The sequence below is a fragment of the Doryrhamphus excisus genome, chromosome 5, assembly GCF_030265055.1.
Source record: "Doryrhamphus excisus isolate RoL2022-K1 chromosome 5, RoL_Dexc_1.0, whole genome shotgun sequence".
Taxonomy (NCBI): Eukaryota; Metazoa; Chordata; class Actinopteri; order Syngnathiformes; family Syngnathidae; genus Doryrhamphus; species Doryrhamphus excisus.
Genome location: NC_080470.1, coordinates 912,725 through 934,813, shown reverse-complemented (window position 1 = coordinate 934,813; position 22,089 = coordinate 912,725). Strand labels below are relative to the sequence as shown.

General features: G+C 38.4%; 1 protein-coding gene across 7 annotated transcripts in view; it reads left to right on the top strand.

Annotated features, from left to right (window-relative positions):
* The window catches only part of ptprsa (protein tyrosine phosphatase receptor type Sa), a 355,150-nt gene that overhangs the window by 258,444 nt on the left and 74,617 nt on the right, over positions 1-22,089 (top strand). For 5 of the 7 annotated variants that reach the window (XM_058074046.1, XM_058074043.1, XM_058074044.1 and 2 more), the window contains 7 exons: positions 3,232-3,825; positions 4,826-4,920; positions 5,246-5,496; positions 5,792-5,879; positions 7,845-8,057; positions 9,357-9,520; positions 13,638-13,753. In XM_058074046.1, coding sequence (XP_057930029.1) covers positions 3,232-3,825; positions 4,826-4,920; positions 5,246-5,496; positions 5,792-5,879; positions 7,845-8,057; positions 9,357-9,520; positions 13,638-13,753 — 1,521 coding nt within the window. The remainder of the gene's footprint in view (positions 1-3,231; positions 3,826-4,825; positions 4,921-5,245; positions 5,497-5,791; positions 5,880-7,844; positions 8,058-9,356; positions 9,521-13,637; positions 13,754-22,089) is intronic. The other 2 variants (XM_058074048.1, XM_058074047.1) reach the window with 1 other exon arrangement.

The following is a 22,089-nucleotide window of genomic DNA, read 5'->3' as shown; positions in this document are numbered from 1 at the left end:
TTTACATTTTGCACTGTTGGATCTTAAGGAAGTTCTAAGCAGATCATGACAGTACCCCCTCCACTGTGCCGTGTGTAAAACTACTCAGGTTTGATCCTCTCATGCCATTTTTTGTAATTTTTTGAATTTATATTTTGCACTGTTCGGATGCGAAAATACAGCCTTTGTTTGAGGTTTCTCGTGATGCATAGATTATTTCATAGCAATCTTCACACATTCAGCCGTCACATTAGCATTATATCTGATTTCATTTCCTTGATTAGGGGCGATCATGAAGCCAAAGTGGGTTTTTAAATGACATCAAGCTGAGCTTTAGTATGTGGACGACTCGAATTAGAAGCATTCGTCTCACCCAACGCTCTACTGCCCCCCCCCAACACCCTTCCATTACCGGCAACGATCATCATCAGACATCATCTTCGTCTTGGTCCAGTCGAGTGGAGACCATTAGCAAACGGATATGAATCATATATCACAGAAATATGTTTCTGTGTTTACTTAGCAGGAATTTGAATTCATACTATATGCAGGCATATGGGCTATACCAGGGGTCAGCAACCTGCGGCTCCAGAGCCGCATGTGGCTCTTCGGCTTTTTTGTTGTGGCTCCCTTTGCTATTCTCAAATATTTTTTTTAGGGGGAAATGCACATCTTGAAAAAATCCAACTTTTTGTGAGACCATGAATGCATCCTGGCTCAGTTCTGGTGATTGAATGAGCGGACAGGATGCTATTCTGTTCTCTTTCACACAGGTAAACATGAAGGAAAATTTTTTTGACATTTCTAAAAAATAAATTTGAGATCAAAAATGGGAACTTTGCGGCAATGTAAACAAATCATGTAATTTTACAGTAATTTACACATACATTTATGTAAGTTTATCTCCAGTACTAGCAAGAGTACTTAATCATCTCGTCTTTTTTTATATGAACTACTTTGGCACCCCAAAATTTTCCCCCCAAATTTTTATAATCGGCTCAGAATGTGAGCTCATCACAGCCGTTAGCTAGCTAGCTAAAAGAAACCAAGATGATAACCATGCTAACTCAACAAGTTGGCATCCGTTACATATGCATTTCTATTTGTTGTTGTTGTTGTTTTAAACCTGGGTTTAGCGGCGCTAATGGGCAAGGGGGTAAAATGGCTCTTTTCATAATAAAGGTTGCCGACCCCTGGGCTATACGCTGCCTCAAAATCTTAATAGCTTCTCCAAATTACTGAGTTCCTCTATAATTATGTAACCGTGCACGACTGGATTGGTAACACGAGACCCGGATCTGCTTCCGTATTATGGAATCCATTATGCAGAAAGAAAGGAAATGGGAATATCTAAATGTATTTCTGTACACAATCCAAATATCCCTTCTTTATACCGCTTGTCCTCAGTAGCGTTTCGGCTAAACTGGAGCCCATAACACGATATACTCGAGGTTACAAATTATTATGTTTTCCTCATGACGAAAAATAAATATTATAGAGGGTCGTACCAACAGGCTGAACTAAATTACTTTTTATATTAATTATATCCCATTATAAAAGCAGAAAAATCACATTGTTTTGACAAGATGCGGCTGCTAAGAGTAAATAAGATTATTAAAATACGCTTAGCAAAAAAACATAATTTGTCACAGAGAAAGTAATGAGGTACAATTTAATAAAAATCGCATGCAAGGGGACAAATCAATACAACCTGAATATCAAGTAAATGTCTGACTGTTCATGCTAAAATGTTAATTAATATAGGAATCCATATATGTGAGGGGAACAGTAATCTCCTGTGAGGGACAGCGAAGGTCAGACTCACATGCCTAGACAGCCAAGGCTATTTGAATCAAGTGATGAGCATGTGGAGGACTTGTAAATAAAGCACTCTGTTAGCATATATGATGATGGCATTTATTTTACCATTTTGATTCACTTTGTGAAAAGGCCAGATGTGGTCCGGGAGCCGTACACTACCGCTCAAAAGTTTGGGATCACTTGCAAATTTCTTTGTTTTCCAAAGAAAAACAAATTTTCCTGCATTTCTCAAACAATTTTTTTTTCCATTTCACAAACATTTGTATCCATTTCCCAAACAAGTAAAATGAATGAGATGATTTTCAAAGAAGGATGTGCATTTTTGCATAGAGGCCTACTAACAAACTTGGTCTAACAAGGACAGAAAAACGCTGCACAACTGTGCAAGAAGAAACAAAGAAACAAACAAGAATTATTCCATATGATCGGTGTCGGAATCGGTCAGTTTCACTCATGGATGATTGGTATCAAAATCGGTAACATAAATCCCTCGTATTTACAAAGTCATAAACAGATTTTCCGTGCTCCAACTACAAAAATATTCCTTGTATTGACTTGGAATCCTATATCGTGGAAATTAATTTATCAGGTCTGTAACCAATTAATTAAACCAGCGGTGACTGTAATCATGAAAGACAAAAAAAAATCCTTAGCAATAGCACAAACTGGGTCTAACAAGGACAGAAAAATGCTGCAGACAAATATGTGAGAGTGTGTAGTTTAAGACAAAGACCTCACATCTAAAAATCTCAACTCGAAAAAAATTTCTTACCATGCTGTTAACTACTCCCTTCAGAGAGCAGCACAAACTGGGTCTAACAAGGACAGAAAAAGGCTGCAGACAAATATGTGAGAGTGTGTAGTTTAAGGCAGGTGGTCACCTGGCAGCTGCACTAAATAGTAGGCGTCAAACACCAGTGTCAGTATCAACAGTGAAGCGGCCACTTCAGGATGCTGGACTTCATAGCAGGACTGCCAAGAAAAAGCCAGATCTCAGACAAGTGATCCCAAACTTTTGAGCGGTAGTGTATATTAAAAACTGTAGCCTGGAGACATGAAAACAATTTTAAAAATGCCATTGAAATCATCTTCTGAAGGCCTTATGTTTTGTATTTTTTTTTTTTTTGAGAGCAGCAGAACTTGGGTCTAACAAGGACAGAAAAACACTGCACTGCAAAAAAATAACTGCAAGAAGACACATATCTGAGAGACTGCCAAGAAAAAGCCATATCTCAGACTGGCCAAAAACATTTCCAAGTGATCCCAAACTTTTGAGCGGTAGTGTACCGAATGATGTACCAACTCAGTTTAAAGGTACATATGCCAAAGTATTCAAAACGTGTACATAAGCTGAATAACTTTTCATAGGACATTTTGCATGAATCTGTGATGTGTACAAACAGGTAAAAATCTATTTGTTTTTGTCCACAGTGCCCGGTCCACCCATTTTGTCAGTGACCCAGGAGTCGGAAACATCTGCTCTGGTTCGCTGGGACCCTCCAGACCTGAAAAATGGCATGGACCTGCAAGGTTACAGGCTCCAATTTGGTCGGAAAGATGTCTCGCCTTTGGCCACGCTAGAATTTTCACCCCAAGAACGACAGTACTCTGTGGGCAACATCCACCGGGGGGCCACCTATCACTTTAAACTGTCAGCCAAAAGCAGAGGGGGCTTCGGGGAGGAAGCCGGTGTGGAACTCATTGTCCCAGAGAATACGCCAGGCGGATATCCCCAAATAACCGAAGGCTCCAATGTAACATGTTGCTCCGTTCAGCTGTCCTGGTCTCCACCGGTTCTGGCTGAGAGGAACGGTGTCATCACAGAGTACACTTTGGCCTACAAGGAAGCGAGTACCCGAGGAGCGCCACAGGAGCTCCGATTGCCCCCCAATCTGTCCAGCTACGTGCTCAACAGCCTCAAACCAAACTCCGCTTACGATGTGAAAATTCGTGCACACACCATTGTAGGTCCCGGGCCCTACAGCCCACCTATCCAGTATCGGACGGTGGACAATGATGCAACAGGTAGGGTTTGCCTGTTTCTCTCCCGAGCCGGTTGCCAGGGGGTTGGGAGTTTTTGCAAGCTCACAAAAAGCTACCGCACCTTCAAAGCACCTGCACTGTTCCTCAAGAAAAGAAAATTAGCATTGAAATGTTTTCCGTCGGATACTCACTTCACTAACCCAAAACAAGGTAAACCCAGTAAGTCAGTAAGTCGTAGTCAGTCATTGTGAGGGAAAGGAGAGCAGCCTAGACATTCAAGGTAAGTGCTTTATCGTCAGACAGTCATCCGGTCATCCTTGCAGCCCTTTTTCCAGGCACACTCACGCAGCTAATGCCATCTCACACCCCCAATTTTTTATTTTTTTTTACAAAGGTAGGGCTCTTTAGGCAAACCCAGTCAGTGTTGGGCTGGGATTGGTTCCTTAGTTTGATTTAACGGTTTTAATATATCGCTACCTTTGTTTGGTTTTCTTTTTTGATTCTGCTACCCACTTTCCTTGTCCCACTGAGGAACAGCCTGTGTGGCATGGTACCCCCCCCCCCTTCCCAGATGCACTACAGGGGACTGTTAGCATGCTGTGTTTGGGTCTGTCCAATGCCCACTTGGCTGCATATCAGTAGTGCCAACCCAGAGTCAGAACTGTCGGAACACTTAAGATTGGGATTGCAAGTTTTTCATCGCCAAAGTAGTTTTATATGTAAAAAATAATAATAATAATAATAAAGTAGTGAGGTTGGTTGGTACTACAGATGTGAGCGCGCCAGTGGGCAACACCTTTTGTAGTCCGTGGGTTTGTCCTCTCATGAGTCTTGCGTGGTATGTGTCTTAACCAACGGCGTTGTCCTTCTCACAGCCAATAACAGCTCACCGAATTTCACTCACTCTCCAAACCAGAGTGGCGTTGCAGGGGAACGACAACTCTTATTTTTTTAACCAATCAGGATCTCCTTGTGGTTTAAAATGTACTCTTTACTGAAAATATGTTTTTTTTGTTTTGTTTTCTAATTGCCAACTCAACAGATGTTCCGAAGAATTTTACCATCAAGTGGGCAACCAAGACCACAGTGGTCCTTGCATGGAAGTTTTCCGAAAGCAGGTCCCCGTACAAATGCACGGTGAGTTTGACGAAAAGTCTCAAAGGAACTTGGGGGTCCAAAATTTTTTCACTGACTTCGTATTTTGACAGTACTAAGTACAAAACAGTCAAGTACATACAGTATTCTAGTTTGTACGCCCCTGAGTTAGTGAATAGAAAACTGTACCCGCAAAAACGCAAACTTGGAATTGCCTGAAATCATATGGAATGCTGGGAAAAAATTAGTTCAAGTGATTGGTGATTGGTTCATACTATGTAGCCATCACAAAGTCATCCATCAGTCTCTTGATCTTCACCTACTGTCAATCACCGAATCAAATTCTGAAGCGTCCATTGAACCCTAGATTGACTACAACCGTCAGAAGATGGATGTCGACGCCAGGCAGCTGAAGGTCTTCATTACTGGGCTGAGGCACAACACCACCTACGAGTTCAGGGTGACGTGCCAAGAAAGCATGGACGGTGGACCAAAACACCGTGTGGTTGCCAGGACGGCACCACTCATCCTGGTCAGGAAACCGAAACTGGACATCTACGCCGAGCCTGACAATATTCTCACCATGTCCTTTCCGCCGATCGATGGCAAGGATGTCAAGTGAGTACGCCATTCTGGGGACTCTTGAAATTGGATGGGTGGTGGTGATTTCCGGCAGTTGTTGATAGTAGGCCTCTATGCAAAAATCTACATCCTTCTTTCAAAATCATCTCATTCAAAAAATTGTTTGAGAAATGCAGGGAAATTTGTTTTTCTTTGAAAAACAAAGAAATTTGCAAGTGATCCCAAACTTTTGAACGGTAGTGTATATTTGTTATATTTTTGTTGAGCATCATTTTTAACAGAGACAGATTTCTGTTCCCTCGAACGTAACATGGTGCTATTTTTCCCCAAGGAATTTCTATGTGGTTGTGGTGCCGTTGAAAATGACTTCGGGGGCTGTCAAGAATCTAAAGACTCCTGACGAGATGGACATGGATGAGGTAAGGATGGAGACAAATAAATCCAAGGGATTGTTGCCAATATTATCTGGAAGGATTCGTATGTATAAAGTATGCTACAATGACAAAAAAATAACTTCCTGTGTTAAGAACTAGCAGATCATGAATGCATTTTGTTTTTTTTTTAATTTATAGTTGGCAAACTGCACTGTAAACACAAAAAGCAAACATGTCCCACTATGCTAATTTCCTCTGAAGCAAGCAGAAGACCGAATTACACTCATTGGCTACTCTCACCATAGCTCAAGGTCACCTTGAATGCCAGATCTACAGCAACCAGTCCTATTGGATTTGGGATTACGTTCCTTCCCTGTGCTCAGTGCCCGCCGCTACCTGCAGTTTGTTATTAGTTGTTGTGTGCAGTTTGTGATCAGTTGTGTGCATACTTTTTTTTTTTTATTTACAACATATTGCGCAACTGCAGAGTCTTGAGGCACATGCTAACTCGCAAACTAGAGAGCTAGCGACCTAAACGGTAGCCTTCGAGTTATTTCCTTTCAACTTAAATAGCCAAAAACTTACCACTTCCACACGGATAGGGAGGATAACTATTAACAGTTATTTAACCTTTAACATGAACATGAATCAAACGTAATAATTTTTTCTGGGTACATGTTACCATACAGCATCCATATCAAACTTAACATTAAACTTTCATATCAAGGTGGGGGCCTCAAACTAGTGTCCTGCGGGCCACATTTGGCCCGCGGGCCGCGTGTTTGAGACCCCTGCCATACAGCATCCACATCAAACTTGCGCGGGCCGCACTAACATTAAACTTTCATATCAAGGCGGGGGCCTCAAACTAGTGTCCTGTGGGCCACATTTGGCCCGCGGGCCGCGTGTTTGAGACCCCTGCCATACAGCATCCACATCAAACTTGCGCAGGCCGAACTAACATTAAACTTTCATATCAAGGCGGGGGCCTCAAACTAGTGTCCTGCGGGCCACATTCGGCCCACGGGCCGCGTGTTTGAGACCCCTGCCATACAGCATCCATATCAAACTTGCGCGGGCCGCACTAACATTAAACTTTCATATCAAGGCGGGGGCCTCAGACTAGTGTCCTGTGGGCCACATTTGGCCCGCGGGCCGCGTGTTTGAGACCCCTGCCATACAGCATCCACATCAAACTTGCGCGGGCCGCACTAACATTAAACTTTCATATCAAGGCGGGGGCCTCAAACTAGTGTCCTGTGGGCCACATTTGGCCCGCGGGCCGCGTGTTTGAGACCCCTGCTATACAGCATCCACATCAAACTTGCGCGGGCCACACTAACATTAAACTTTCATATCAAGGTGGGGGCCTCAAACTAGTGTCCTGCGGGCCACATTTGGCCCGCGGACCGCGTGTTTGAGACCCCTGCCATACAGCATCCATATCAAACTTGCGCGGGCCACACTAACATTAAACTTTCATATCAAGGCGGGGGCCTCAAACTAGTGTCCTGCGGGCCACATTTGGCCCGCGGACCGCGTGTTTGAGACCCCTGCCATACAGCATCCATATCAAACTTGCGCGGGCCGCACTAACATTAAACTTTCATATCAAGGCGGGGGCCTCTAACTAGTGTCCTGCGGGCCACATTTGGCCCGCTGGCCGCGTGTTTGAGACCCCTGCCATACAGCATCCATATCAAACTTGCGCAGGCCGCACTAACATTAAACTTTCATATCAAGGCGGGGGCCTCAAACTAGTGTCCTGCGGGCCACATTTGGCCCGCGGGCTGCGTGTTTGAGACCCCTGACATACAGCATCCATATCAAACTTGCGCGGGCCGCACTAACATTAAACTTTCATATCAAGGCGGGGGCCTCAAACTAGTGTCCTGCGGGCCACATTTGGCCCGCGGGCCGCGTGTTTGAGACCCCTGGTCTAATGTATAAATCTAATTTCAAAACCCAACAAAAACATAAAAACTAACGTAAACCCCTTTGGTCAATCAGCTGCTGCGGGAGGTGACCCCCAAGCGGCGGTCCCGCCGTCAGTTGGCCCAGCTGGACCAGAGGAAGCCTTACATCACGGCCTGCTTCCGCCAGCTTCCCTCCAGCTTCACCGTGGGCTCTGACCATCGCCAGAGCAGCTGTGAGAATAAAGCTCTGGAACCTGGTCAGGAGTACGTCTTCTTCCTCATGGCTGAACTAAATGCTACGGCTGGGGTAAGTATTATGCCTTCAGACCATTTCTTCTTGGGTCGTGTGCCCTTCAGGGTTTTTTCAGTTTTTTTTTTCATCGTATGGGGCCTTTGGGGACTTTGTTACAGCTGCGTTAATGTGCTAGTGTAGTGATTTCCAAAGTGTGGGCCGCGGTCCCCTGGTGGGCCATGAGAAGTCATTAAAAAATATTTTTTTAATTATTATTATATATATTTTTTATTATTTTTATTGTAAAATATTTATTCCAAGATTTAAAAAAAATATTTATAGGCCTAAGTAATAACCTATTGAGTGTTATTGACCTGTCACAATATTTTAGGAACATTAGGAATGTTAATAACAATAATAAAAAATATATTATACATTATAATATATATAAATATAATATTAATAATAATAACTATATATATTGTAAATTATAATATATTTAAATATAACAATTACATATATATTAAAATGATGATGATGATTTTATTATTATTGCTTTGCTAGTAATGATCTGGCATAATAACAATAATAATAACAATAATAATAATAATAATCATAATCATAATAATCATTATATATATATATATATTTAAATATAAATTATAATATATTAATTATTATGAGTATTGTTATTAATAGAATAATAATAATCATAATATATATATATATATATATATATATATATATATATATATATATATATATATATATATATATATATATATATATATATATATATATATATATATATATATATATATATATATATATATATATATATATATATATATATAAATATAAATTATAATATATTTATTATTATTATTATTATTATTGCTTTGTCAGTAATGATCTGGCATAATAATAATAATAATCATCATCATCATCATCATAATAATAATTATTATTACAATAATGGTGGTAGTGGTAGAAGTGGTAGAAAATTAATGAATGAATAATAATAATAATAATAATAATAATAATATAAATTATAATATATCTAAATATAATAATTATATATATATCTAATTCTAATAATAATATTATTATTATTACAAATAAATATAATGTAGAAATATAATAATTATTATTATTATTAAGTTAAGTGCTCTGAGAACGCATCATTTCGTCTATGTACTGTTTATAGGACAAAGGTGGGCCGCAGACATTTTTTTACATTTTCAAGTAGGCCCTGAGTTGGTAAAGTTCAGGAACCCCTGTACTGGTGAACCCTACATGCAAGAGTTGTGTAATAACTAATCCAAATCATTTTCAACTGTTGCTTTTAACACCCGCCTTTCTTCTTCACATCAGAAAATGTTTGCAACCAGCCCTTACACTGACACGGTGATGACTCCTGTGCTGGTGGACCCCCAGCCGGTCGAGACAGGCGGTGATGGACTCATTTGGGTGGTCGGTCCAGTCCTGGCTGTTGTCTTCATCATCTGCATTGTCATTGCTATCCTCCTGTATAAAAAGTGAGTTGTCTATTTGTATTGGTTGCATGCATTTGGATCGTTATTGATGTTATTTAATTTAAAAAATAATAATAACCAGGTTCAACCTCAAATGGAGCGTTTTTTATTAGAAATCCGTATGGGGAATTTGGTCTTTCATTTGCTGATGCAAGCCCATATTTGATTTTACAAGTGGATCTAAGTGAACATGTTAGGTAATTGGAGCTTTTCTTTCTTGTCTACCAACACACAGCGAAGATCTTTTCATCATTTGATGTTGAACCAGTTATTTGCAGGCTTAGTTGACAATCTGACGACCGGGATGTAAATGAGAGGCTGCATTTTGAAAGAGGGGCTTATTGTATATTAATGACTGCATGCGACTCAAAGCCCCGACAGCATGGCTGCATGCAAATGTAAAAAAAAAAAAAAAACGAAAAAAAAAAAAATTGTCTTGTTTAAGTCATGGGAAGTGAGGAGTCAGAGAAACGAGAGAAGATGAGATTCTTTTGAGATGTCAAGGGTGATATTGCGAACATGACTGAAATATATACAAAACTGAATTTCAACCAAGGTTACGTTATAAAAATCATATCAAATTGTGCTTTAGTAATGCATTTTCATGACTTGAATTAGCTTCATATTTATGAAAAACACATTTGATACACTATAAAGTGCAAAAATATCGGTACTAGCTCTAGTCTAAATCTAAATATACATGTATTGAACTACTTCAAATGTGTATATTGGCAGAAATTAACCTTCATGTGGCCTGCAGAGAATGATGACCATGTGGCTTGTGGAATATTCCATATTTTTCACAGAGGGGTGTAATGTGGAAACGTAGGGACAAGGCTAAATTTTGAATATTTTTTCAATATATAAATTTAAAGTACAGTTGGGAGTATCACAAATACTTGAAAAGATATATACCGCGGCTCTTTATTTGAGAGGATGATGTCAATCATGATCTGTATCTCACAACGGGCTTGCAGGAAGACAGTACTCAATATAAGAATCTGACTCATGTTGACATTTTACAAATAACAATAAACTCATCACACCGTAACTTAACACTGAAACTGTATACCTTCTAAATATACCACCGTGTACCAATTGGAATTTCATTTTTTCCCCCTTGAACGCATATTGGTACATGTTTGTATATTTGTGTAAAAATACAAACATGCACCAATACAGGTTTAAAATGTTACTGCTTTTCACATTTCAAACTCACATTGGTACATTTTTGTATACATTTTTCAGGTGTGCATTTAGAGTGTTAAGTTGCTGTGTGATGAGTTTAGCGTTCTTAGTAAAATGACGCCACGAGTCAGTCTGTTACATATGTTATATACAGTCGATTTCCAGTGGGTTGACGAGGTTGTTTTGAGTACACTGATAGCTTGTGATTGGCTCCTGCCAATTAAAGAGCTACCGGTTCCTTAGTGACTTGATAGCGGCGCGGTATTTCAACAATTAGCAGTAGTTCTGAAATTAGACAAATTAACAAACATGCACCAATACAGGTTTAAAATGTTACTGCTTTTCGCATTTTGGTGTGCATTTTGAGTGTTAAGTTGCTGTGTGATGAGTTTAGAGGTTCTTAGTAAGATGACGCCACCAGTCAGTCTGTTACATTGTTATATACAGTAGATTTCCAGTGGGTTGACGAGGTTGTTTTGAGTGCACTGATAGCTTGCGATCGGCTCCTGCCAAATAAAGAGCTAGCGGTTCCTCAGTGACTTGATAGCGGCGCGGTATTTCAACAATTAGCAGTAGTTCTGAAATTAGACAAATTAACAAACATGTACCAATACAGGTTTAAAATGTTACTGCTTTTCACGTTTTAAACTCACATTGGTGCATTCTTGTATAAAATTTTTCAGGTGTGTATTTTGGGTGTTAAGTTGCTGTGTGATGAGTTTAGTGTTTAGTTACATGATAGCATTTCTGAAGAATTTAATTATTTATATTTCATGGGAAAGTGATTTCAGAAACGGGGGACAGGCAATCGGATCAATATGCAGGTCACTCTGCCTAATAAAAAAAATGTATATTTTACAAATAATTTTTGGGGACGCAAATGGGACCAGTTGGGTGGGTGGACTGGCCTCTTTCCAAGCTCCAAGTGAGCATTATGAAAAGTGCCGAGCGATGTATTATCTTAAGCAGGCTGCTACGAGCAATCCAAGAAGATATTGCTATTGTCAGATGACCCCTGTCCGACCTTGCCTTACCTCCGCCATGGTGGTTAGGGAGCGTAACAAACATGTACCAATACAAGTTTAAAATGTTACTGCTTTTTCGTTAAGTTTTCATTTTGGGTGTTAAGTTGCTGTGTGATGAGTTTAGTGTCTGTTACATTGTTGTATACTACAGTAGATTTCCAGTGGGTTGACGAGGTTGTTTTGAGGGCACTGATAGCTTGTGATTGGCTCCTGCCAAATAAAGAGCTAGCGGTTCCTTAGTATTTCAACAATTAGCAGTAGTTCTGAAGTAAATGAGATGTCTTCGGAATTAGAATTTAGCCATAAATTTTAAAGTTTAAGAAAAAAAGTAGTTTCGTTCGTTAAGTGATAGCATTTCTGAATAATTTAAATATTTATATTTCACGGGAAAGTGATTTCAGAAACGGGGGACAGGCAAGAAATTCATTTTCAGGTCATTTTGCCTAATAAAAAAAATGTATATTTTACAGATTTTTTTTACATTTTTTTACGAACAATCCAAGAAGATATTGCTACTGTCAGATGACCCCTGTCCGACCTTGCCTTACCTCCGCCATGGTGGTTAGGGAGCGTAACAAACATGCACCAATACAGGTTGGAAATGTTACTGCTTTTCGTTAAGTTTTCATTTTGGGTGTTAAGTTGCTGTGTGATGAGTTTAGTGTCTGTTACATTGTTATATACTACAGTAGATTTCCAGTGGGTTGACGAAGTTGTTTTGAGTGCACGGATAACTAGTGATTGGCTCCTGCCAAATAAAGAGCTACCGGTTCCTTAGTATTTCAACAATTAGCAGTAGTTCTGAAGTAAATGAGATGTCTTCAGAATTTGAATTTAGCCATAAATTTTAAAGTTTAAGAAAAAAAGTAGTTACGATAGTTAAGTGATAGCATTTCTGAAGAATTTAAATATTTATATTTCACGGGAAAGTGATTTCAGAAACAGGCAAGAAATTCATTTTCAGGTCATTTTGCCTAATAAAAAAATTTATATTTTACAGATTTTTTTTACAATTTTTTTTACGAACAATCCAAGAAGATATTGCTACTGTCAGATGACCCCTGTCCGACCTTGCCTTACCTCCGCCGTGGTGGTTAGGGAGCGTAACATCTCTCCTTGAATCTCTTGTCTTTTTTTTCTCTTGTCTCTTTCTCTTCCCCCCCGCCCCCCAACACTACCGTCCCCCTTCCCACATTCCCCGCCCCCCATTCCAATCGCTCCCTGGTGAGTAGTGCTTCCCAGCTCTGCCCTTGGCCCTGACTTTACCCTCTTCTCCATTGTCTGGAGCCCCCACGTTACACACAAATACACACTCATACTGATACACATACATAGTACTCACGATAAAGTGTACACAAGTGTTTACTTCCACGGAAAACATGCACACACACACACAAACACACACATCGTCACTTCCTGCAAATGCTAATGAGCTTTATCTGGCAATTTTTTTTCGGGCCCGGCGCCGACCCTTATGAATCTCAAACTGCTCTCTATTGATTTATCTCTCTTCTTGCCTCTCCCCTACCCCCCCCCCTTTTTTTTCCTTGTGTGTTTTCACCATCTCTATGTATTTATTTGACTCCTATTGCTTTCTGTGGAAAACAGCAAACCTGACAGGTAAGGCTCGGCTGAACTCTATCGCTTTTGACAGGGGAACGACAATGTAGGCTGCCTCGGCAGAGAAGATGCTTTTAATTAGCGTGGCTCAAGCACGTTCTCGCAGCTTCTCAGCTCCTGATTTGCTTTCACTCACATCTTTCAAATATTGTTGAGCTGTTTTCTTTTTCTTTTTTTTTTCTTTGAAGCTCATTAGCGAGCTTGTAGACTCTTTTTTGCGGTGCGCATTTTGAAGTTCTTTGTTGTACATTCCCGCTTTTTTCTTTTATCTTTTTCTGACTATCCAGTCGCAAGAGGAAGGAGTCGGAACCGCGCACAAAGTGTCTGCTGAACAACGCAGACATCACACCCCATCATCCTACTGACCCTGTGGAGATGAGACGCATCAACTTCCAAACTCCTGGTACGGAAAACACTCCCACGTCACTCACTAGAGTACAGCTATACTGGAAATATTTGTTGTTTTTTTTAATATGCACTAACGCTCAAAAGTTTGGGATCACTTGGAATTTTTGGGGCTTTTCCTTGGCGGTCCTGCTATGAAGTCCAGCATCCTGAAGTGGCCGCTTCACTGTTGATACTGACACTGGTGTTTGACGCCTACTATTTAGTGCAGCTGCCAGGTGACCACCTGTCTTAAACTACACACTCTCACATATTTGTCTGCAGCGTTTTTCTGTCCTTGTTAGACCCAGTTTGTGCTATTGCTAAGGATTTTTTTTGTCTTTCATGATTACAGTCACCCCTGGTTTAATTAATTGGTTACAGACCTGCCAGCGATAAATTAATTTCCACGATATAGGATTCCAAGTCAATAAATGGAATATTTTTGTAGTTGGAGCACGGAAAATCTGTTTATGACTTTGTAAATACGAGGGATTTATGTTGCCCATTTTGATACCAATCATCCATGAGTGAAATTGACCGATTCCGACACCGATCATATGGAATAATTCTTCTTTGTTTCTTTGTTTCTTCTTGCACAGTTGTGCAGCGTTTTTCTGTCCTTGTTAGACCCAGTTTGTGCTGCTCTCTGAAGGGAGTAGTTAACAGCATGGTAAGAGATTTTAGTTTTAGTTGAGATTTTTTGATGGCTTTTCTAATCATCTATTAGCCTTATAAAATGATGAACTTGGATTAGCAGCCAAGTTTAGTTTAGTCTTGTATGTCCTCTTTTGTCTTATTATGTTTACTATATTGGATAATAGGAGTATAAAGATGAATGTGGGGTGTTATTTCATGTTTAGAGGGCTTTCATAATGTTTAAAATTGTATTTAGAAGGTGATAAACAGGTTGTCGATGTCTTATGTGTCGTATTTTGTCTTATTATGTTTACTATATTAGATAATAGGAGTATAAAGATAAATATGGGGTGTTATTTCATGTTTAGAGGGCTTTCACAATGTTTAAAATTGTCTTTAGAAGGTGGTAAACAGGTTGTCTATGTCTTATATGTCGTATTTTGTCTTATTATGTCGACTATATTGGATAATAGGAGTATAAAGATGAATATGGGGTGTTATTTCATATTTAGAGGGCTTTCGTAATGTTTAAAATTGTATTTAGAAGGTGGTAAACATGTTTTCTATGTCTTATATGTCGTATTTTGTCTTATTATGTTGACTATATTGGGTAATAGGAGTATAAAGATGAATGTGGGGTGTTATTTCATATTTAGAGGGCTTTCATAATGTTTAAAATTGTATTTAGAAGGTGGTAAACAGGTTGTCTATGTCTTATATGTCGTATTTTGTCTTATTATGTGGACTATATTGGGTAATGAACTTGGATTAGCAGCCATACCAGGAGATTGATGCAGAGGACTGACAGTTGTTGATAGTAGGCCTCTATGCAAAAATATACATCCTTCTTTGGAAATCATCTCATTCATTTTAATTGTTTGTGAAATGGAAAAAAAAATTGTGAAATGCATGAAAATTAGTTTTTCTTTGGAAAACAAAGAAATTTGCAAGTGATCCCAAACTTTTGAGCGGTAGTTCATATAAAATATACAGGAGTTCCCCACTTTTTGTGAGACGCTCATTGACATTGATGTTCTCTCCCCTGATTTCGGATCAACATTTGCAATACAAATGACTTTTGCAATTATTATATTAGATTCCTCACACACTTAATAAGTCACATCGTAACTCGAGTCCGCCAAAGTGATCCTTTGTTTCAACTCAACAGTACAGCTTTTGAATTAAATTCAGCCGGTCCTTTTCTGCTCTTACAATCACGTGGAACAAAAACAGGACCTTGAAAAAAATAATAATACAATAAACAAAAAAATAATAATTCACAACATGGCACAAAAGATAATTATAAATAATATTGTTTTTTTTCACAGATTGAATAGTATTTCAATTAAACCATGTAGCAATCATTGTTTCATAGTTCATGTACATATCCACTTTGTCATTTAACATAACAATTATTACGTAAATGAAAACAATTATCGATGTGACAATACAGCCGAAGTCAAGGCAACGCAGAGAAAACCTAATTGGATGAGAAGATTTTTTTTCAGTTATCATAAAATAGTTGCAGCAATAACAAGTGTGGAAGAAAACATTTTTTTAAAGGAGTTCAGGACACGCATGGCGCAAATCTTTTGGCAGCTTTTGCATGGAACTAGCCTCTAAAATTATTGGATGTATATCCATTTTGGGATCATTTTGGTATATTGGGATTGCTTGCAAATTTCTTCGTTTTCCAAAGAAAAATTTTCCTGCATTTCACAAACATTTTTTTTTCCATTTCACAAACAATGAAAATGAATGAGATGATTTTGAAAGAAGGATGTATATTTTTGCATAGAGGCCTACTATCAACAACTGTCAGTACTCTGCATCAATCTCCTGGTATGGCTGCTAATCCAAGTTCATTACCCAATATAGTCCACATAATAAGACAAAATACGACATATAAGACATAGAAAACATGTTTACCAACTTCTAAATACAATTTTAAACATTATGAAAGCCTTCTAAATATGAAATGACACCCCACATTCATCTTTATACTCCTATTACCCAATATAGTCAACATAATAAGACAAAATACGGCATATAAGACATAGACAACCTGTTTACCAACTTCTAAATACAATTTCAAACATTATGAAAGCCTTCTAAATATGAAATAACACCGCACATTCATCTTTATACTGCTATTATCCAATATAGTAAACATAATAAGACAAAATAAGACATATAAGACATGGACAACCTGTTTACCACCTTCTAAGTACAATTTTAAACATTATGAAAGCCCTCTAAATATGAAATAACACCCCACATTCATCTTTATACTCTTATTACCCAATATAGTCAACATAATAAGACAAAATACGACATATAAGACATAGACAACCTGTTTATCACCTTCTAAATACAATTTTAAACATTATGAAAGCCCTCTAAATATGAAATAACACCCCACAGTCATCTTTATACTCCTATTACCCAATATAGTAAACATAATAAGACAAAATAAGACATACAAGACTAAACTAAACTTGGCTGCTAATCCAAGTTCATCATTTTATAAGGCTAATAGATGATTAGAAAAGCCATCTAAAAATCTCAACTAAAACTAAAATCTCTTACCATGCTGTTATCTACTCCCTTCAGAGAGCAGCACAAACTGGGTCTAACAAGGACAGAAAAACGCTGCACAACTGTGCAAGAAGAAACAAAGAAGAATTATTCCATATGATCGGTGTCGGAATCGGTCAATTTCACTCATGGATGATTGGTATCAAAATCGGCAACATAAATCCCTCGTATTTACAAAGTCATAAACAGATTTTCCGTGCTCCAACTACAAAAATATTCCATGTATTGACTTGGAATCCTATATCGTGGAAATTAATTTATCGCTGGCAGGTCTGTAACCAATTAATTAAACCAGGGGTGACTGTAATCATGAAAGACAAAAAAATCCTTAGCAATAGCACAAACTGGGTCTAACAAGGACAGAAAAACGCTGCAGACAAATATGTGAGAGTGTGTAGTTTAAGACAGGTGGTCACCTGGCAGCTGCACTAAATAGTAGGCGTCAAACACCAGTGTCAGTATCAACAGTGAAGCGGCCACTTCAGGATGCTGGACTTCATAGCAGGACTGCCAAGAAAAATCCAGATCTCAGACTGCACAAAAAAAAATTCCAAGTCATCCCAAACTTTTGAGCGGTAGTGTACGCAAACAGACACACTATAAACTTTGCAATCCGACCTACACTCCGTATTCCCGGCTCATTAGCTTTGGTGAGATGTGAGACTTTTTATCTCAGCTCAAAATATAATTGTTTTGCATATGACCTCAAATCCCGGACACAAATTCTTAAAAATTCTTTAAAATTATTTTTTTTCTTGAATCCAGGAAAAAGCGGTAGAAAATGAATGAATGAATGAATCCTGTCTTTTTAATACATAGACTGTATTTTGTTACAAATGCAGATAACATTCCAGTTTATTCATCACGCACCCACTCACATGAATTGCACCACTATATTATTATCCTTTTTTGCACATCTCAGTCTTGCTTTTTAATTATTTCCATTTTTTGTCGATGTATGTATATGTACCATGAGAGCTAATTTAAAATTCCTTATTTGTGTAAAAAAAAAAAAAAAAATTGTGTCCTGCGGACCACATTTGGCCCACGGGCCGCATGTTTGAGACCCCTGATTTACAACATATTGCGCCACTGCAGGGTCTTGAGACACATGCTAACTCGCAAACTGGACAGCTAGCGACCTAAACGGTAGCCTTCAAGTTATTTCCTTTCAACTTAAATAGCCAAAAACTTACCACTTCCGCATGGATAGGGAGGATAACTATTAACAGTTATTTAACCTTTAACATGAACATTAATCAAACGTAATATTTTTTTTTCTGGGTACATGATACCATACAGCATCCATATCAAACTTTAAACATTAAACTTTCATATCAAGGCGGGGGCCTTAAATTTGTGTCCTGCGGTCCACATTTGGCCCGCGGGCCGCGTGTTTGAGACCCCTGATTTACAACATACTGCGCAACGGCAGGGTCTCGAGACACAATGCTAACTCGCACTCGTAGCCTTCAAGTTATTTCCTTTCAACTTAAATAGCCAAAAACTTACCACTTCCGCACGGATAGGGAGGATAACTATTAACAGTTATTTAACCTTTAACATGAACATTAATCAAACGTAATATTTTTTTTTCTGGGTACATGATACCATACAGCATCCATATCAAACTTAAACTTTCATATCAAGGCGGGGGCCTCAAATTTGTGTCCTGCGGTCCACATTTGGCCCGCGGGCCGCGTGTTTGAGACCCCTGATTTACAACATATTGCGCAACTGCAGGGTCTCGAGACACATGCTAACTCGCAAACTAGACAGCTAGCCACCTAAACGGTAGCCTTCAAGTTATTTCCTTTCAACTTAAATAGCCAAAAACTTACCACTTCCACACGGATAGTGAGGATAACTATTAACAGTTATTTAACCTTTAACATGAACATGAATCAAACGTAATATTTTTTTTTTCTGGGTACATGATACCATACAGCATCCATATCAAACTTAAACTTTCATATCAAGGCGGGGGCCTCAAATTTGTGTCCTGTGGGCCACATTTGGCCCGCGGGCCGCTTGTTTGAGACCCCTGATTTACAACATATTGCGCAACTGCAGGGTCTTGAGACACAATGCAAACTCGCACTCAAGTTATTTCCTTTCAACTTAAATAGCCAAAAACTTACCACTTCCACACGGATAGGGAGGATAACTATTAACAGTTATTTAACCTTTAACATGAACATGCATCAAACGTAATATTTTTTTTCTGGGTACATGATACCATACAGCATCCATATCAAACTTTAAACATTAAACTTTCATATCAAGGCGGGGGCCTCAAATTTGTGTCCTGCGGACCACATTTGGCCCACGGGCCGCATATTTGAGACCCCCGGTGTAAGTCAAGGAGTGTTTTTTTTTTTTTTTTCTTTGTAATAAATAAATCAATCGCAATCCTTAGAGTTAGTTACCTTAAGCTAAACCCGGGGGCGGGGGGGGGGGGGTAGACTTGACAGTTTGGATTGCATCATTCATGTTCCTTTTCCGTTGCTGATGCTTAGTAGTCCCCTCCAGACGTCTTCCTGCGTTCTCTCTCTTCTGGCAGCTCGTTTTGACAGAAGACATTTTGAGAGACTCTCGGCCTTGAACTTGAAACACGTTTTGCTCTCTCAGTCAGCCGAGGCGAGGAGGGGGGGGGGGGGGGGGGGGGTGTGTGCAGAAGTCACATAAACACACTCGATTTTTTTTTTTTTTTTTTCTTTGTGGTCAGTCTTCTTCTTCATCAAAAGATTCACATTTCAAAAACCACAGCGTCTTTACGTATATATTCGATACTCCGGGGCATATAGCGTGTTCGAGGGTGGCACTTGTGTCTGGAAAGAGATGGTATTAACCCCCAAAATGAGAAACGAGTTCAATTCACTCGTTTTTACCTCGTTTTTATCTTGCTCAGTATTCGAAGCCCGTTTCAAATGACAAGGTTATAATAATGGCCGCCCGCGTCGTCCGTCTGACGTCCTCGCTGCCCTCGATTAAACATTTACACATAACATGGACTAATACACGTCGAGATTTTCTCGAGCCTTCTCCACTCCGCGGTTTTCGTTGTCGTTAAGCAGAATTTGCGCCACGTCGTTATCTCTGCATCCGGGGAATTCAATTTAAATGGCCGTTTTAAGCCCAATTAAGCGGGGCCGGTGAGCATCGGTGAACATCGCCGAACATCGCCATCAGCTAAAAGCGACCATTGTTCAAACGAGCACGCTCCCGGCGCTCTTATCTGCGGCCTCGACCGCTCAGCGGAGCGTACGCCGTATTGGCAATTTGGATGCGGTGACCCGTGGTGCCGCGGAACAAAAATGATTTTTGATTAGTCTTCCCATCATCAGCGAGGCTTCGTTAATGCATTTGAATGTGTGCGTATGTGGAGTGTTTATGTACGTTTTTTTTTTTTTTTTTTTTTTGGTCATGTGACATCCTCGCATTGACATTGCGTAACTCCTCAGGGGCGCAGAGAGTGGCTCGTTTTGTCATTATCTTTCTTGGTTCCCGGGGCTTTAATTGGCAAATGGGGGCCCAAGTAATGAAGCAGCACAACTCCGAGGATATCTACCGTCTGTGTCCAATCCAGCTTCCTTTGGCTCCGAGCGCTCACACTTTTTTTTTTTTTTTTTTTTTCCACACTCTATCTCCACCCCTTTTTCCATATTTTATCTCCTTCATCCGCCATGCTGGCTTCATCTCCGCATGCATCTCAAGTGTTGCCGGATAAACGGCCTCGTCTTAATATTCATGTTGAACTGCAGGTACTGCAATTATTCACCGCCTTTAATTCACTTTAACCCGTTTTTTTGAGAATACATTCATTTGAAAATCATGCAATTTCATATTATTAGTCAAAAATATGCAAATTCAACCAAATTGTACATTATTTGCATTAATTTAGCATTTTCAAGCATAAAAACAACTAAATGTACGAAAATACAAATATAAATGATATACACATTTGTAGGTTAAATAAAAGTAAAATAAAGTAAAGAAACAAAAAAATTTTTTTTTGCCTTTAAACCAGTTTTTCAAGAATACATTCATTCGAAAATCATGCAGTTTCATATTATTAGTAAAAAAAAAATATGCGTATTCAACCAAATTCAACATTATTTGCATTAATTTAGCATTTTCAAGCATAAAAACAACTAAATGTACTAAAATACAAATATAAATTATATACACATTTGTAGGTTAAATAAAAGGCAAATAAAGTAAAGAAACAAAAAAGTGTTTTTGCCTTTACCCATTTTTTCAAGAATACATTCATTCGAAAATCATGCAGTTTCGTATTATTATTAGTCAAAAATATGCGTATTCAACCAAATTCAACGTTATTTACATTAATTTAGTATTTGCAAGCATAAAAACAACTAAATGTACTAAAATACAAATATAAGTTATATACACATTTGTAGGTTAAATAAAAGGCAAATAAAGTAAAGAAACAAAAAAGTTTTTTTTGACTTTAACCCAGTTTTTCAAGAATACATTCATTCAAAAATCATGCAGTTTTGTATTATTAGTCAAAAATATGCGTATTCAACCAAATTCAACATTATTTGCATTAATTTAGCATTTTAAAGCATAAAAAACTGAAATGTACTAAAATACAAATATAAATTATATACACATTTGTAGGTTAAATAAAAGGCAAATAAAGTAAAGAAACAAAAAAAGTGATTTTGCCTTTAACCCAGTTTTTCAAGAATACATTCATTTGAAAATCATGCAGTTTCATATTATTAGTAAAAAAAATATGCGTATTCAACCAAATTGTACATTATTTGCATGAATGTAGCATTTTCAAGCATAAAAACAACTAAATGTACTAAAATACAAATATAAATTATATACACATTTGTAGGTTAAATAAAAGGCAAATAAAGTAAAAGAAACAAAAAAGTTTTTTTTGCCTTTAACCCAATTTTTCAAGAATACATTCATTCGAGAATCATGCAGTTTCGTATTATTAGTTCAACATTGTTTGCATGAATTTAGCATTTTCAAGCATAAAAACAACTAAATGTACTAAAATACAAATATAAATGAAAAAACACATTTGTAGGTTAAATAAAAGGCAAATAAAGTAAAAGAAACAAAAAAGTGTTT